Here is a 17,361-nt window from a genome sequence, read left to right on the forward strand (position 1 = left end):
CAAGGAAAAATAATTTGTGATCTTGTTTTTCCAAAATTAAAGATAAAGAGGAACTTGGCAGAGCACAATGCTTTTGTCTCTCTTTTTACTGTGAAATGAAAGAATCTAAATTATTAGAATCACATGTAATGACATGTGCTCTCCCTCCTTCTGCACATTTACATTATATGTCAAGTCTTTTTCCCTTTCCCTCTTATTAAAAAAAAAAAAAAAAAGAGAAGAGATATAAATCCACAATGCTTGAGAAAAAAAAAGAAAGAAAAAAAAAAGGATCAGAATAACTAAATAAATATAAAAATTCTGCAATCATATGATAGTGTGGCTCAAGAACTAGAGAAAGACAAGACCAACATGTGTAGCCAATCATATTGTATAGCTCTTTTCCCACATTTCATGTTCCTTTATCCCAAAAAAAAAAAAAACCAAAAAACAATATTAAAACACTAAAAAGAAACTGTTCTCTTCTAGCTAACTTCAAACTTGTTGTTGTCTTCCGGAATACGTAAATGTCCAATTGATAAGGATTCATGTTGTAGATCTTACCAAAACACAGATGGTGTACTGAGTAAATGAATCTCTTATATTTCTCCATGACACATACTGATTACTGAGTAAGTGAGTAACCCAAAATAACTTTATCGTCTAGGTGTATTTTAAACATCAAACAAAAAAGAAACATGATTGTAATGACAAAATTAGTTATTTTTGGAAGGATAAAAACTTTAATGAGTAACTTAGTGGAATCCCACGACGGGACCAATACCCTTTCAATTTTAATTTACTTTAGCTTTGGTATAAGCCAAAATTTTGGTGTTTTGTTTTTGTTAAGAGACATAATCTTGGTGTTTAGTGTGAAATCAAATCATATACTATATATGATCTAATTGATTTGACACCAATGCTTTGTAATTATTTCTGTTAATACCAATTCAACCATGATTTCGATTAAGCCACAGTATATATATATATGACCCATCATTTTCATCATATACAAATAAACCTATATATGTTATTATTATTTTTTTTATCAATAAAAATATATTTATATACTTAAGATGTCTTTCAGATTGTTTAATATCCTATAAACTTCATTTAGTACTTTTAAAACATTTTCTTTAACTTAATAAAGTAAGCTATAGAAAGGTCTTAGCCTATAAATAAAAAAATCATATGATGCATCTTATGTTTAATTTAAAAGTTTTGATTATATAATGGTTCATAATTTTTTCTAGATCCGGCCTGATGATTCTTCGTGGCACCAGATTTGAATAATCTAATTTCACAACGTTGGAAAAACATCTCTGATCAATAAAAATAACTTGATCGTTACATCAAATAAGTTTGCCCTAGCTCTTCTAAATGTTCATATAGATAAAATTCTTTTAAAAATCAATACACTTACATAGTTTACATGTGAGATATTAAATAAACAGCACATAAATCGTGCATACTGTACTAAAAGCTCTTCAACTTTTTCCTCGTTCATGATTACAGAGAAACCATTTTGAATATATAAACACCTTAATTAATCTATTTATTGATCATGATGGCGATGATCGATGATGCATATAAAGGAGATAATTCACAGCTCGTGAGCATATGCTCACATGCTCGAGCATATAGCCTCAGATGGCAAAACCAATGAGTATTTGTAATAATGTTGTTAGTTTGATTATTTGGAATATTTAAAATAAATCATTCTACTTGCTAATTTTATTTCAATTTTTTATCAAGCTAATTTTATTTCTGTTTTAAATTATTAATATGAATATAGATTAAATATATATATATATATATATACTATTTATATTAGGTCTAGTTTCGCTTACGTAGAGTAAATAAATAAATTAACGTAACACTAGTTACCAGAGCAAAATGAATACTACGTACTAGCTATCAGACTTGTGTTAGTTTCAACATGCAATTCATGAGAGTGCCACACAAAAATCGTATAAATCGATCTCGTTTTGAGTTATAGAAAAACTTATGGATGTCTTCCATCAGCACCATGACGTGAGACTACTAAAACAATAGAATTCAATTAGTTAAACATAAAATAATTGAATCTTTTTAATCCAAGCAACATCTTTGGAACAAATCAACAAATAAATGTATTTTGTTTTCGCATACTTGTACTGTACACGAAAAAGTAAATCTTAAAAGAATCAGATAATATAATTATAGTTAATTATGTGTAGCAGTCTCTCCATTAAACGTGCGCAACATTTTAGATTAAGAAATTGCGAGTTGGACGGTAATGCGATCTACATATATTCTCTTGCTTACTGTGTTTTCGCTGACATCAAATTGGTTATGAAAAACTAAAATATGAATGATGAAACAAGCATTGGATACCCTTAATGACCATAAGGATCGAGCTTAGCCAAGCGTCGTTTGTCGTTAATTCAAAAAATTTAGAAAACCAGATAATGGACACCCATACGTGGTTCATTTTGTCGTTGTATATTGGGAATCATTGTGTTTATTTACTCCATTAATTACCCATAGAGGGTATCGTTTAGACCAAAACAATACAAATGTGATATTATGCTTACAAAAATAATTGCTAGAACTATATATTATGTTTTATAATTATTTTTAGGTATCTAGACTATCATCGTTGTAGTGTCTGAATATTTCTTTAAGCCAGTAGATATATTTAATAATTGTAACATTTCTGCTTTCAAACATTTTATGTTGTCTGAAACTTTTATTGGCTTTGCTTAAAAAACCCTATATTCTCTTCTAAAAAGATTTTGACATATTACATAATGATTTGCTACGTTTTGTGTTTTATTTAGTTTACACCCATTAGTGATTATTTTGTTTTAGTAAATTAATCTATCTTAAGTGAAAATAAATTAGGCTAAAAAACAACTTAGCAGACGTCACGTTCGATTCCTATAGTTCCTGCAAGTGTGGGTGGGTCTATGTTCGTCCAGCACACCACCACCAACAATAATTAAAGGTTACATATATGCCTTGAGATATTAATTACGAGAATATCGCACTTTTAATTAATTTTCTCATTAATAAATTTAATTATGTATAAAGTATGTTCCCTAATTGGAGGAAAAGTTGATTTTCTCCTCTCTCTTTGTTATCTCTAAAGTTTAAACCCAAATCTTGTTATTTTTATTTACTGAGTTAGATACCCCCAACTAGCCCTAGGCATATTACCTGGATCTGAAATCCGAACCCGAACTAACCCGAATTAAATGTAAAAATATGTATTCTAAGGGATTTGAACCCACAACCTTAAACATTTACAGGTGCATCTTTAACCATTTTGCCACTTCTCAAAAAGAAATGTTAAATATTTATATATACAAGTTTTCTAAAATTTATAAAAAAAATAAAAATTAGGTTTTTTTTTTTGTTCATGGTTCGATTGAGTTTGGGTATATCCGAATTATCCGAACCCGAACAGGTATTACCCGAACCCGAACTCGAAAGTATAGAAAATCTGAACGGGTTCTATATGTCTAAACCTGAAAACCCGAAAACCCGAAGCCGAATGCCCAGGGCTAACCCCAACAATTAATCATGTTAATGATGTAAAAGCACCATAATTACCAGCTTATTTACTACTCATTTCTTCCTATTTGAAATTTTTTTTACTCTCCATTTCCTCTTTTGTCGTATCTGATTGGGTCAAATGTTGCGGCCAGCAATATTATAAGGAGAAATGTCTTTTTTGAAATAATGCATCATCTTGTGAGTGTTTTTATGAAACAATTATTTGCAAAAGACAAAAAAGATTGATGTACTTATTACTGCGATTATGTCAAATCGTAAAACAAAATATTTGCAAGCTGCTAGAATATGTATAATGCTATGTGATCAACAAAGATTTATAAAAATGCGATCTTGCTATTAACTCTCTACTAGTATTCAATTGTGGGTAAGGGGTGCCTCTCTCTCTCGATCAATGATTATATATTTTTTCTTGAGTCGGGACCAATTTTTTTTTTTTTTCCTTCTAAATGTGTTATGAATATATATATATATATATATATATATATATATATATATATATATATGTACTTGATGTTTCTCTGACTTAATAGTAGTACTTTTGCTATTTTTGGTCAAAGGTTTTGAATTAACAAGAAAAAAAAAAAGAGAGAGCCGGTTGGATTGATTCAAGAATTTGGGGAGCCACACGGACCGTCCCGGTATGGAGAAATGTGTAATCGCCCATGTCGATCGGTTTGGAGGGAATTTGGGGGACCGCTTTTTTTTTGATAAAAAAAAAATATTCCCGGTCCGGTTCCGTTACAAACGCCCGTTAAATTGTATTCGGCGTGCTTAGCTGGCAACTGTAACGAAAACAGCTGGCATGGTCACACTGCACGTGCTATATTTACTATTTTGCCCCCTATTTAGCGTCCCTTTCTGTTTTCTTCGTTTCTACATCCCATTTATGATTTAGAGATTCAGCTAAATATAGCAGAACCATAGAGGGTTAACATAATACATAGATCAGAACATTGATTAAAAGTTATAATAAATGAATATTTGTCTTATTAATCCCCACAAAAGAAAATAGTATTACTAGTAGCCTTTAAAATTGCCAGCTATCCCATCAGTAAATGAGCCTTCTCTTTTGCTTTATTATTATTTTTTTCCTATTTTTTCTGCTTTTGTTCTCTGTTGTTCTTTTGCTCTCTCTTCCAAGTACAGTATACATAAATATGCTGTCTTTTTCTTTTCTTTATTTCATTTTCGTGTGAATATAATTTTAACTTAAATTAAATGTATATGTATGTATAAATAATAATGACATAATAAGACTGTTTCTCAGTCACCATAAAATAATGTTTAGGATATGTAACAAAACTCAAAATTCAAAATCCTTGAATTCTTTTTTTTTTTTTTTGGAGCCAGCAGTACAATAGTACATACACATGTACCAAAAGACGTTTCTACCCTCAATTTTGCTGTCTCTGACTCTGCTGATGCGTCGGTTTAAATCCGAGGTGTCATTTTTCATTTGAAGCTGTATTTTACTTGTGTAAATACGAGTACTAATTTGGTTTTTGTACACATATTACTGTTACAATGCATATGAATACTACTATATCAGTTTATTTTGTACTTTTGTCTTATACAACACGACGACGCATGATCTCGTATTTACCCCAAAAAAAAAAAAAGAACCATACAAAATTATCAAATTTATTTTGACTTTTTACGAAATCCGTATAAAAATTCGTGGTCGGCAAACACAAGTTTCATCTAGATTCTGTTCAAACATAAACAAACTTTAAAGTCAACCATACATAGAGACACACTAGTCTCTATAGTACTACTATTACTACATAATAATAATATCTAAAAAAATTACGGTAATTTTGTAATTAGCGACAAGCAGCCGTGAAAGACACGGAAGGATAAAACAGGCTCGTGATTAACAAACAGAGAAGCTGAATCACAACAAGATCAATGTCTTAATCTTACTATTTTAAAAAAAAAACAAAACACAGAGAATTAGTCGTTTTAGTTAATTAATAAGAAATCTTTTAACGGTAATCTAAAAAATTTAATTTTATGATTTTGATTTGATAGAATTCACCATTCTTCTTCTTCTTCTTCATTCTCATTCTTCCGCTTTCCTTTTATATAACACAAGATCTCTCTCTCTCTCTTCTCTCTCTTCACTTAACTCTCTCATTCTTCTTCTTCATCCTTCTTTCTTTTAGCCTCTCTGTTTGATTCTTCTGAGAGACAGAGAGAGAGGATTTTAGATTTTGGTTTGTAAAAAAAGATGTCGTCACATTATAGAAGACATTCTCTAGAACCTTCCATTACCGGTAAATTCCGAGATTCTTTGAGTTTCCAACGAGACGATGACGTCACCGTCGACAAACCCGATTTCAGAGAACTCGATTTCGGTTCTCCGGTGATCCAACGTGGCTACTCCTCCGCCGCTGCCACTCCCGCTGTTAGTGGAAGCAGCTCGAGCTCCTCTGGTTCTGCTTCCGGTAAACCCTCTGGACGGAGTCACTCCGGCGAGCTTTCCGGTATGACCGACACAAGTCCGGTTAAACCCGGATCCGGTAACGTGAACCGGAGTTCGAAACAGGGTCACAGAAGATCCTCTTCTGCTGGAACCCCGCTGATTTACTCCGGTTTAGGCTTATCTCCGGTCAGCTCTCGCGGCGGCGGTGGAAGCGGCGCGACGTCTCCGAACCCCGGAGTTTTACCTACCGGAAACATTTGTCCGTCGGGAAGGATCTTGAAAACCGGAATGGCTACGAGAGCTTCCGTTAGACACGAGACTCTATGCACAGGGACAGCCAATTACGGCCACGGGAACATCATACGAAGCGGTGGTGGTGGTGTCGGCAGCAACAACAACGGCAAGAGCAACCACGCGGCGACGACGAGAGCGGCGGAAATGACCGACCCAGAGGAGGTTAAGAAGGCAGGTAACGAAATGTATAGGAAAGGGAGATACGCCGAGGCATTGGCTCTTTACGACAGAGCTATCTCACTGTCACCGGATAATCCAGCTTATAGAAGCAACCGTGCGGCGGCGTTGGCTGCGTCAGGGAGGGTAGAGGAAGCTGTTAAAGAATGCCTTGAAGCTGTCAGATTTGATCCTTGTTACGCTAGAGCTCACAAGAGACTCGCTTCTCTCTATCTCAGGTATTTAAAAATCTTAACTTTAAATTTGGAAATCAGTTGTTTTGATCGGATAAAGGAGTAATCTTTGATTGGTTTGTTGGTCTTTAGATTGGGAGAAGCTGAGAATGCGAGACGTCATCTTTGTCTTTCCGGGCAATGTCCCGATCAAGCTGATTTCCAGCGGTTGCAGACGCTTGAGAAGCAGCTCAGGCTGTGTACGGAGGCTCGAAAGATCGGAGATTGGAGAACGGTCATTAGCGAAACCGATGCAGCCATTGCAAATGGAGCTGATTCGTCTCCTCAGGTAAGAGATCTAGATGTGGCATTGTCTCTCTTTTGTGTTTCCATTACCAACGAAAAGAGAACAATGAGGTTTTGATCATGTGCAGCTTGTAGCTTGTAAAGCAGAAGCCTTTTTGCGGCTTCATCAGATAAAGGATTCGGATTTGTGTCTATCCAGCATTCCGAGAGTGGAACATCGTCTTACTCAGTCACCTGCGAAACTGTTTGGTATAATATGTGATGCTTATGTGCTATGTGTTCAGGCTCAAGTTGATATGGCGTTAGGAAGGTGAGTTTCGAAATACTTAAAAAACTTCGAAAGGTGTTTTTTTTAAGTTCTTTTATTAGTAGTGGTGTTTTGGTTCTTGGGTGAGTGAGTAGAGATGATAGGTTTTTTGCAGATTTGAGAATGCTGTTGTAAAGGTGGAGAGAGCCATCACGATTGATCATAGTAATAATGCTGAGGTAGTATCGGTCTTGAACAATGTGAAGAATGTGGCGAAAGCTCGTACCAGTGGAAACGAGCTCTTCAGTTCAGGGAGATACTCAGAAGCCAGTGTGGCTTATGGAGATGGACTCAAGTTTGATGCTTTCAACTCGGTTTTGTATTGTAATAGAGCGGCATGTTGGTTTAAACTTGGTATGTGGGACAAATCCGTTGATGATTGTAACCAAGCGCTGAGAATCCAGCCTAGTTACACCAAGGCTCTTCTCCGAAGAGCTGCTTCATATGGAAAGGTTAGATTAAAAAGACACTGAATTGGTTTCAAACAGAGTTTTTAAGTACTTTACTTGACACAATGTTGCTTATGTTAAATGCAGCTTGGCCGATGGGAGGATGCGGTTAGAGATTATGAAGTATTGAGAAAGGAACTTCCAGGAGACAGCGAGGTTGCTGAGTCTTTACAGAGAGCAAAGGCCGCTCTATCGAACAAATCTGAAGAGGGATTCAATAACGAAGTTGAAGAGGTCTCGACTTTAGATAAGTTCAAGACCGCAACATCACTTCCCGGTATAAACGAATTAACTCACTTATTGCAAGTTTAAGTTTCAAGATTCCCTCTCTTTGCTAAACAAGAATGGTTACTTTTTTTTTCTTAGGAATCTCTGTGTTTCATTTCAAATCATCATCAAACCGACAAAGCGAAGCAATATCTCCATTCGTAAACACCTTATGCTTACGGTATCCATTAGTACATTTCTTCAAGGTAAGACGATTGTTCTTATTATACTCAATCTTGTAAATTACATTGCATTTAGCGCCAGGAAAAAAAAATGGTTATTGTTTTTGGTATAGTGGAGTAATAACGGGGTTTGTGTATATATATAGGTGGACGTGGAGGAGAGCTTGGCATTGGCGAAAGCAGAGAGCATCAAGAAAGTGCCAACCTTTAAAATCTATAAGAAGGGAGAGAAAGTGAAGGAAATGGTGTGTCCTAGTCATCAGTTACTAGAGGACTCGGTTACTCATTTCCTCTTATAACAACACATCTCTCTTCTCATTATCAAATCTTTAGTCTTCACGAAACGAACGTAAATTGATTCAAAAGAGCCCATTTGTTTATTGAAAATTTTCATTCTTTTGTTTTTGTTTTACTGTACTTTATTATATAAGATCTGCTCCAATTGTATCAATCTGAGGAGAGTGCTTCTCACTTATGCAGAAATGCCCCGATTTAAATGGTTTTATTTGATCACCTATTTTGTAATGCTTTCAATAAAATGGAAATCAGCGAATGAAATGGCCCAGACACACACACAAAAGAACGTAAGAAACTCTTAGGAGATAAAATATAGTAAGAAACAAAAAAATCATATATAGCATTATATATTTATATTGTACTTAGAACATAAACGATGACAAACGGAAGGTGGACGGTGACGGTGATGGAATTGAGGAGGAATGAAGTGTATTTAAAAACAAAACTAACCAAGGTTAAGCGCTGTGTGCATGTATCTATTAAGCCGTGCGCCAGAAGGTGAAGAAGTAGGAAATGTGTTTAGAGGCATGACATTCCCTATGTGATTCGTTAGAGTTCCAAGAAACTTCCAATCGTCACGACATGATTTATTACGGAGCCAAAAATCATCATCTTCATCAAGATCTTCAATTTTGATCCTCCTCCTCATGTGAGTTTTTCTCTTTGGATCATAGTAAGACACATAAATCTCTTTATCTTGCCATGATACCGACACATAGATAAACTCACCATCTTCTGTCACATCACTTAAAAAGTAATTATCTTTCACAACAGGATCTTCTAGAGAAAATGGTATATGAAAATCTTGGCACGACCATTCTGCTTTTTCAGTATCTTCAAGAATCCATAATCTGTAAGACGACGTTGATTCTGAGATAACCCAAGCTAGTTTTCCCTTGTAGCTCACTAGTGAAGGGTTAGTCTCCACTTCATCGCACAGCATACAACTGTGCGTTTGGATTATCTTGAATTTTTCAGTCCTCACATCAAAACTCATTATTTCTGTTCTTTTTCCATCTATGCTAACAAATATTGCATGCCAGGCATTTCCATTTGGCTATTTTTACGATTTTGGGCACATTTTGAAAGGAATGGTCGTTCACTAACAATCATTCTAGCTTAGGGGTGTCAATTGGGCCTTAGGCCCGCAGGCATGGCCCGTTAGGTATCATAGCGGGTCGGGCATGGGCCCTTAATTTCATGCCCAAAAATCGGCGGGTCTCGCGGGCATAGCCCGTTTGGTTTGCGGGTCAAATGGATTTTGTCCGCTCACGCCCGCGGTCATACGGGTGGTCCGCGAAATTGCCAACATCGCAAAGTTCGCCTTTGAGAGAGGAGGAAATTCAAGGAGAACAGAGGAGATTCTTTTGCTTACTGAAGCAATTCTTTTGCTGCTGCTGAAGCAATTCTTTTGTTGGCCTTTGAGACACCGATTGGCAATCGATTTTGCTAGCTTTTGAGACACCGATTTTGCTGCTTACTGAAGCAATTATTTTGCTGCTGCTGAAGCAATTCTTTTGCTAGCCTTTGAAACACCGACCGATTGCTGCTGCGAATCAAAGGTGATTTTTTTTTCTTTTACAAGTTTGGTAATTAGATTTGAGCTCTACTCAAATTTCTATCTAAATTTATTATCTATGGCTCGCTCTCATGAGTCACTTGCAGGGTATCTTCGATGTATGGATGTGGAAGCTTGCATCGTTTTGGCCACTGTTCTTGACATCATTGTGAGAGGTATCGTAACTACAATCGTTCATGTTCTTGAGTTGCTGTTGAGTTACAAGAGTGAATATGGAAAGTTGGAAACAATCAGATTTTGATTTTGTTTGTCTCCTATTTTGCAGCTATCGCCGAGTACAAGCATTCTTGTTGGTTTGAAAAGTTGACTGAGGAGAAGAGAAACGTGTATGTAGAGGTGTGTTCCTGCAGTTCGTCATTTCTGTATAATGTTGTGTTACTCTTGTCCACAATGTGTGCTGAACGTTTTTGGTTGCAGGTTATTAGAGGTGGTAGAAGAGTCAGGGCTTCTATCTATGATATTGTTGTCGGCGATGTTATACCCCTCAAGAATGGTTTTCAGGTAAGCATCACACTTTTAACAGAAATATTTCTTTGGCTTGTCTGTCTTGAACTTCAAAATTTCTGTGATTTGTGGCTATCGTTTTGGCTATTGTTCTCTATTGGTTTAATACTTTCAGTTTACTATTTATTTGATTTAAATTTCAGTTTAAACATTTTCATTTGTTGATTATGGTTCTACTTTGGTTTAATACTTTCAGTTTACTCTGCCTTTCCCTCCGTACGTACACTCACCATACACCATTCTCTCTCCCCAGTCTCCACTCACCAACCAAAACCTCTCTGCTCCGTATTGTTTTGACACCAGCGGTGATGTTCTTGAGAAGAAGAGATGCCCGCGGGCATGCCCGTTAGTCCGCAAAGGTATGCGGAGCAGGCATGGGCATTGATATTTCGCCCGCCGCCCGTGGCGGACATGTCCGCAGCGGATCACTGAAAATACGGGACCGTCACAGTCGGCCCGTTCGGGCGCGGGCATGCCCGTTTGACACCTCTATTCTAGCTACCGTCATATAATTGGTAATACTTTCTTGGGAGCAATTAATATATGGAAACTTTTATCAAAAATTAGTAAAAATAATGTACGAAAACGTGTAGACTAATTTTTATTTCTCTTTCTTTTTTTTGGTATCCTTCGCAAGCAAGTTCACTGTAGTCTCAATTTATGTACTTTCACTTTTTTATCACTTCAAATTTACAAAAAAAAAATTGGTTATTTTTGAAAAACGGTATTTCTAACAAATTCTCAAATGTTTTTGATCACAAGTGAAATCTAAGACTTTTGTTTTATTTTTGAGTTTTGGGAATATCTAACTCATTCTAGGCCATGCTATAATTCTAGATTTTGTGTTTAAAATTAATATCTTTTAATTGTTATTGCTTTTATGGATAGTAGAGAATTAGTTGTAGAGAATGTTTGGATACATGTATAATTATTTTTATATTTCATGTTTACCCTCAATTAGTTTATTAATTTGTTCTTTAAACCATCAAAATTTTTTATGTAATATCTTACAAAAAAAACTGTTTTTTCTAAAATGTATCTAAAAAATGTTAATATAGGTTCAGAGCAATAGCATTGTAACAAAAAAATGGCGTTCCTAGGAAATTACAACAAATAATACGTTCCAATAATAGTAACAATTCATGAAAAGTCCATTTATTCCATCACTGACCGTGAGAAAAATTTAAGTACAAAATTACCCAAAAGAGGAATAACTTAATATGACCCTCGTAGAAGAAGTGAGAAATTAAAGATATGATATTACGTAGAGTTCCATTTTCACTCTATAAATATGACCCTTGGACAAGAAGTCACAGAGCACACCAGAACAAAAAAAACAGAAGGAAACAAGTCACATACAAAAGAAAAAAAAAAAAAAGAATCTTCAGAAATCAGAATGAATAACGAAAACCGCTTCTCAGGACTTATGAAAGATACTCGGAAACTTTTGCAGAAGAAGAGATACCATGGTATTAATTTAGTCATTTATGTTGCTTACGTACATTTGGTGTTTACATACGTAGCCATACCCAATATGTTTCACGTGTGATGTTGTTTGTAGATTCGATCGAAGCCTTACTCACCTCATACAAGTGTTTTGGCCATCTTGGGCCCGACGAGATGAAGCAGTCATCGAGAGAGATAAGGAGATGGTATATTCCAAACTACTGAATGACACGATGTACGGGGAGATCATCAGGCTAGTCTGCGGCGGGGCGAAAGAGTGTAGCTGCTGTACGAAGGATGATAACTATCTTATATAATAAATTAAAATTTTCTCTAAACCAATACTCTAAGAAGTTGATAAATAGACACTTCTCATGTTCACATTTGTTATTTTAAAAATTAAAATTTTATAATTATTTGTTTTAGTTAATTTCAAATATATATAAAAAATCAAACTCAGATACACTATTATTCAGCTTTTATAAATTTATATTAAAAATGTATATGAGTAATATTATTCTAGTATTTTATTTCAAAGATTAAACAAAAAATAGTTTAAAATTCATATTGTAAAATGTTGTAATTTAAATCCTTATATTGTTCTACTTATATTTTTAAAACATAATAAGAACTCAAAAAGTAAAACATTTAAAATGCACGATATCATTCAATGTTGTATATTAGATTCATTACTAAAACGGTAACAAATTTAAGGCGGTTTAACAAATGCATAAGCTCATGGGCCAATATGACAAGTTCACATTTTATATATATTTTTAATATGAAAAAGTAAATTAACAAAAAATAATAATTAAAATCTATGTAAAATATAAGCAAAACATAAGTAAAATATTTTGATGTACACAATAAAAAAAAACTAAAATGATAGTAACATGTTAGTTTATGTTATTTCTTCAAAATAGAATAGCGATTATGTAATAACCTAATCAACGCATGGACTACCACCTAGTTAATAATAACTTCTAATTATTATTTTTTTGTCAACAAACTTCTAATTAATTTACTAATTAATACGTTGTATGCAATAATGTTGCCCTACGTTTAAAATAAATAAATTTCGAAATTATACCTAAAAAAAAATGCAAAAGTGTTCTCAGAAACTTGAGAAAAGACGGTTGCACCTTTTGACGTAAGCAAAATAAAAAGTAATCTTACTCAAACTTAAGTCATGTTTACACAGCAAACAAACACAATTTGGTTATAGAAAAAAAGATCACTGAATTAGTTTGGCTCACGTTATCATTCATTATCCACTGAAAATTAAGGTTTTATCAAACATATTGAGATATATATATTGTTTACTTTCATTTTAAACATGGGTCACAGTCGATATATACTAGTTACCCACCAGGATTTGAATAACATGAACCGAAACCACGGGAAAACGGTATATTCCCCCATGAACTAAGTTACTTTATCGTATTCATACCTGAAACTTTGAGTCGTGCAGATAGCTACATGAACTTAACTAAAATTTGAATTTCTTACACGAACAATTTAAAATCGGTCAAAACCCCCAAATCAATAAACAAAGGACGTCGTTGCTGAGCACAAAAATACTGTACCAAGATTCGAACCCACACTCCCGGATTAATGTAACCATTCATCTAACCAACTGCGCCAATGAAACCTCTTTAATACCATATTCAGAGTAGTATATATAATGGAATAAATCAAAAGTAACAAAAGCCTTTTTCTCTCTCCTTACTCTCTTTTCTCGGGTTGTTCATAATGTTAGATAGTGGGCTTCCAACTCAAAACCAATTGGCAATGAGTGGAGAGGCCCATATCTTATATATACTACTTAAGATCCTACTCAACTTTCAATGTGGGATATTGTATCCCTAATACGCCCCCTCGAGATGATGGTTTCTTTAGGCATCAATCTCGGTATGTTCGGGTATGAATCGGCGGACCAACTATTAGGCTGGGCCGATTGTGGATTGGGTTGAGTATGTGCGGATCGGGCTCTGATACCATGTTAGATAGTGGGCTTCCAACTCAAAACCAATTGGCAATGAGTGGAGAGGCCCATATCTTATATATACTACTTAAGATCCTACTCAACTTTCAATGTGGGATATTGTATCCCTAATACATAAAGCTCTCAATACAAATATATGAATCACTGTTCAAGCTTCAATTTCTCGCCTTTCGACTCTTTTCTTTCTTCGAATTTATCTGATTCAACAACTTTTCCTTTGGATCGATTTCTTAGTTTATATAGGTAGATTCAGAATCCTAAATTAATAATTTGATAGCGGACAGAAAAAGATTTTTCAATTGATGGATCATATTTTGATCTAATTTTTGGTTATCATACAAAGAAGCTCCGTCGTGTTGAAGATGGGAGAAGAGAACACAGAGAGAAAGAAAATCTGATTTTTTGCTCTCGTCTGAATTTTGTGATGTTTAATTTATGTTTTATATACGCCTGTATAGATGAATATATATAAATATGTTGGTCGATTTGTTGAGAATTGAAACAACTCGACCTTTTTTTTTTTTTAACAATTAAATACAATGTAAACAATTATGCAGCCTATACTACGAAATTAAACCAACCCAAATCACAACTCCTCATTAAACTAATAAGGAAAAATGTTTCTCAGCTACTTGAGGTATACCCCAACACATAGCCACATATACAAACAATATAAATGTCTTATTAACTACGTCAACTATTGTCATTACATAAGGACATCCATAAACAAACATAGGTTATGTGTACAACACCATAAACATTCAACTCCGGTGGTTGGTTCGCCGGAATCCGGCATTGACCAGTATTGACCGATATTGACCAGTTTTAACCAGCGTTGACCAGTGTTGACCGGCGTTGACCAGTGTTGACCGGCGTTGACCAGAAAAAAAAATCAAAAAAAAATATTCTTTCTTTTCATGTATTTTTGATAAATAAAAAAAAGATAAATGATTTGTATAATTTACTAAAACAAAATATAACAACAAAAAGTTATACAACAAAATTTTATGTGTAGTAGATCTTTTCATAAAATTATAACAAATATATACCTTTTCCTTTTAACAATCATTTTTTGTTTTGAATTTTTAAAGGTAGGGATTTTAAATATATCTTCTTTTTTTTACTTATTTATAAGATTATGTCATTTGAAATATATCCAAGGAATTGCCAACTATTTCTTTGATTTTACAAGACCAACCTTTGATTTTACAAAATCAACTTTTGTTTTTTAAGTATTTTCTAAATATATGTCTTTCATTTAAATAAATACAATTTTCATTATTTTCTTCCTTTCTTCTTCTTATTAAAAATAAAGAAATAGTTGGCAATGTCTTGTATATATTTCAAATGATATAATCTTATAAATAAGTATATATATATATATATATATATCTATAATCCCCACCTTTGAAAATACAAAATAAAAAATAATTTTTGAAAAAAGGTATATATTTATTATAGTTTTATGAAAAAATCAACTACATATAAAATTTTGGTGGTATTGTTTTATTATATTATTTTTTGTATATTTTCTGTATTAACAAAATTAGTTACTAGATATACCACAATTTTTTTTGTCATATAATTTTTACTTTTTTTTGGTATATAATTTTTACTTTTTTGTCATATAAGATTTTATTTTGTATAACTTTTTGTTGTTATATTTTGTTTTTGTAATTATAAAAATCATTTATCTTTTTATTTATTTATCAAAAATACATGAAAAAATAATTTTATAAGGAAAAAAGAAAAAAAAAAATTTTGAATTTTTTTTCTGGTCAACGCCGGTCAACACTGGTCAACACCGGTTAAAACTGGTCAATATCGGTCAATACTGGTCAATGCCGGACTCCGGTGAACCAACCACCGGAATAGAATGTTTATGGTGTTGTACACATAACCTATGTTTGTTTATGGATGTCCTTATGTGATGACAATAGTTGACGTAGTTAAGAAGACATTTATATTGTTTGTATGTGTGGCTATTTGTTGGGGTATACTTCAAGTAGCTGACAAACATTTTTCCAACTAATAACAATCAGTACACACAGCGGAAACATACCAACCATACAAAACCATTACAACATCAATACAATAACAATCCTAAGCATTCTACCCATCAACCTAGCATATCTCTATCCAAGCTTCCAACAACATATCCAACAATCCAATAACACACAAACGAGACTCTAGATCATCCTCCTCCTCATCGCCATGATTCCACAACACAAACCTGCACACCACAAACAACAATTGAGATGCGTAAGTATTATCACAAATACTTAGTGAGGCAATCCTCCCATCTACTGGGCTATACACACAAGCAACTGAAAAACCAATGCTTAACAAATGACAACCAAACACAAACAAACCAGGAAAAATCACGAAACAAGCAACTTGGTGTCAACCGACACCAGAGAGGTGTCGATCGACACTGGCCAAACATGATGTCGACCGACACCAAACTGGTGTCGATCGACACTCCCTTCGCAGACGCGAACTGCACGAATCCGAACGACGAATTTCCGTTTCAATCCGCCTAAAATTTGTCCCAAACTCTCCCAAAAGCCTCAGGAACCTATAATAACCATAACACAACCACCACAAGCAAGAACAACACCACAAAACACAACAAATCAAGCAAACAAAGGATTCTCAGGCTTAGATAAGCCATGGTCATGCACTCACCTTATCAACTGATTATAACAACCAATACAACCAGTTGAGACCCTCCTAACGTCTGAAACAGCCCAGAAACGCCCTACAACAAGCCACACAACCAAAAACGACTTATAGCAAAACTGGACAGAAACATCAGAAAAGAACAGTCTCAAAGACGAAACCCTAAAATGAAAACCAACCGTTAACTAACAAATCGCTCTGGTGAAAAGCTATCCCTAGACGTCACGAAGCTTCCCACAAAATTTCAGCACGATCAGGAACCAGACGAGACCACGATCTCAATTATAATCCCCGATGGTTCCAACTCGCGTCTGAGAAAACGTGACTCACAAAACTGCCAATAACTCATCGAGTTTAAATCCAAAACTACTTCTGTAAAAAGGAGAATGACGATGAAAGACTTGGGAATAAACCTACCAAATTTCATTACCTTTGAGAATGATTTGATATGTCGAAACTATTTCCTCCCAAATCCTAACGATTCTGCTCTTTCTCCTTTAATCTCCTTCACATCACAATAGGCTCTCTCCTCTCTCTCTATCTCTGCAAACGGCGACCAGACACCCTAAAACCCTTAATTTGTCGCTTCTCCACTTATATACTCGGTTTAGATAACTAAACCAAACCAACCAACCCAAAATCGCGAATTAAAACAAACCCGACGAACCCAGAAATAGTAGTGTCGATCGATGCCGCAAGGGTGTCGATCGACACTCCTACCAAAACCGCATAATCCGGTTCGCGGATGT

General features: G+C 34.5%; 3 protein-coding genes across 5 annotated transcripts in view; 1 reads left to right on the forward strand and 2 right to left on the reverse strand.

Moving 5' to 3' along the window:
- The window catches only part of LOC104712536 (non-specific lipid transfer protein GPI-anchored 22), an 81,108-nt gene that overhangs the window by 24,440 nt on the left and 39,307 nt on the right, over positions 1-17,361 (reverse strand). The window contains exon 1 of one of the 2 annotated variants that reach the window (XM_087466917.1): positions 4,048-4,124. The exons of the other annotated variant lie outside the window; for it this stretch is intronic. The gene's annotated coding sequence lies outside the window, so the exon portion shown is untranslated. Of the gene's footprint in view, positions 1-4,047; positions 4,125-17,361 lie in introns of those variants that run through there. 2 annotated transcript variants of the gene reach the window in all.
- LOC104712542 (TPR repeat-containing thioredoxin TTL4) lies at positions 5,432-8,612 on the forward strand. 2 transcript variants are annotated; one of them, XR_015566994.1, is made up of 7 exons: positions 5,432-6,654; positions 6,742-6,937; positions 7,023-7,204; positions 7,306-7,653; positions 7,738-7,927; positions 8,017-8,123; positions 8,246-8,612. XR_015566994.1 is itself a non-coding variant. In XM_010429463.3 (7 exons), the coding sequence occupies exons 1-7, from the start codon at positions 5,771-5,773 to the stop codon at positions 8,396-8,398; spliced, it is 2,049 nt and encodes a 682-aa protein (XP_010427765.1). In that variant the 5' UTR covers positions 5,432-5,770; the 3' UTR covers positions 8,399-8,612. The 2 variants fall into 2 exon arrangements, 1 of the variants encoding a protein (XP_010427765.1); XM_010429463.3 differs by having other exon boundaries at positions 7,317-7,653.
- LOC104715785 (putative F-box protein At4g21240) lies at positions 8,842-9,393 on the reverse strand. Its single transcript, XM_010433161.1, has one exon. The coding sequence runs from the start codon at positions 9,391-9,393 to the stop codon at positions 8,842-8,844; it is 552 nt and encodes a 183-aa protein (XP_010431463.1).

This window comes from Camelina sativa, chromosome 9, assembly GCF_030686135.1.
Source record: "Camelina sativa cultivar CO46 ecotype springtype chromosome 9, ASM3068613v1".
Lineage (NCBI taxonomy): Eukaryota > Viridiplantae > Streptophyta > Magnoliopsida > Brassicales > Brassicaceae > Camelina > Camelina sativa.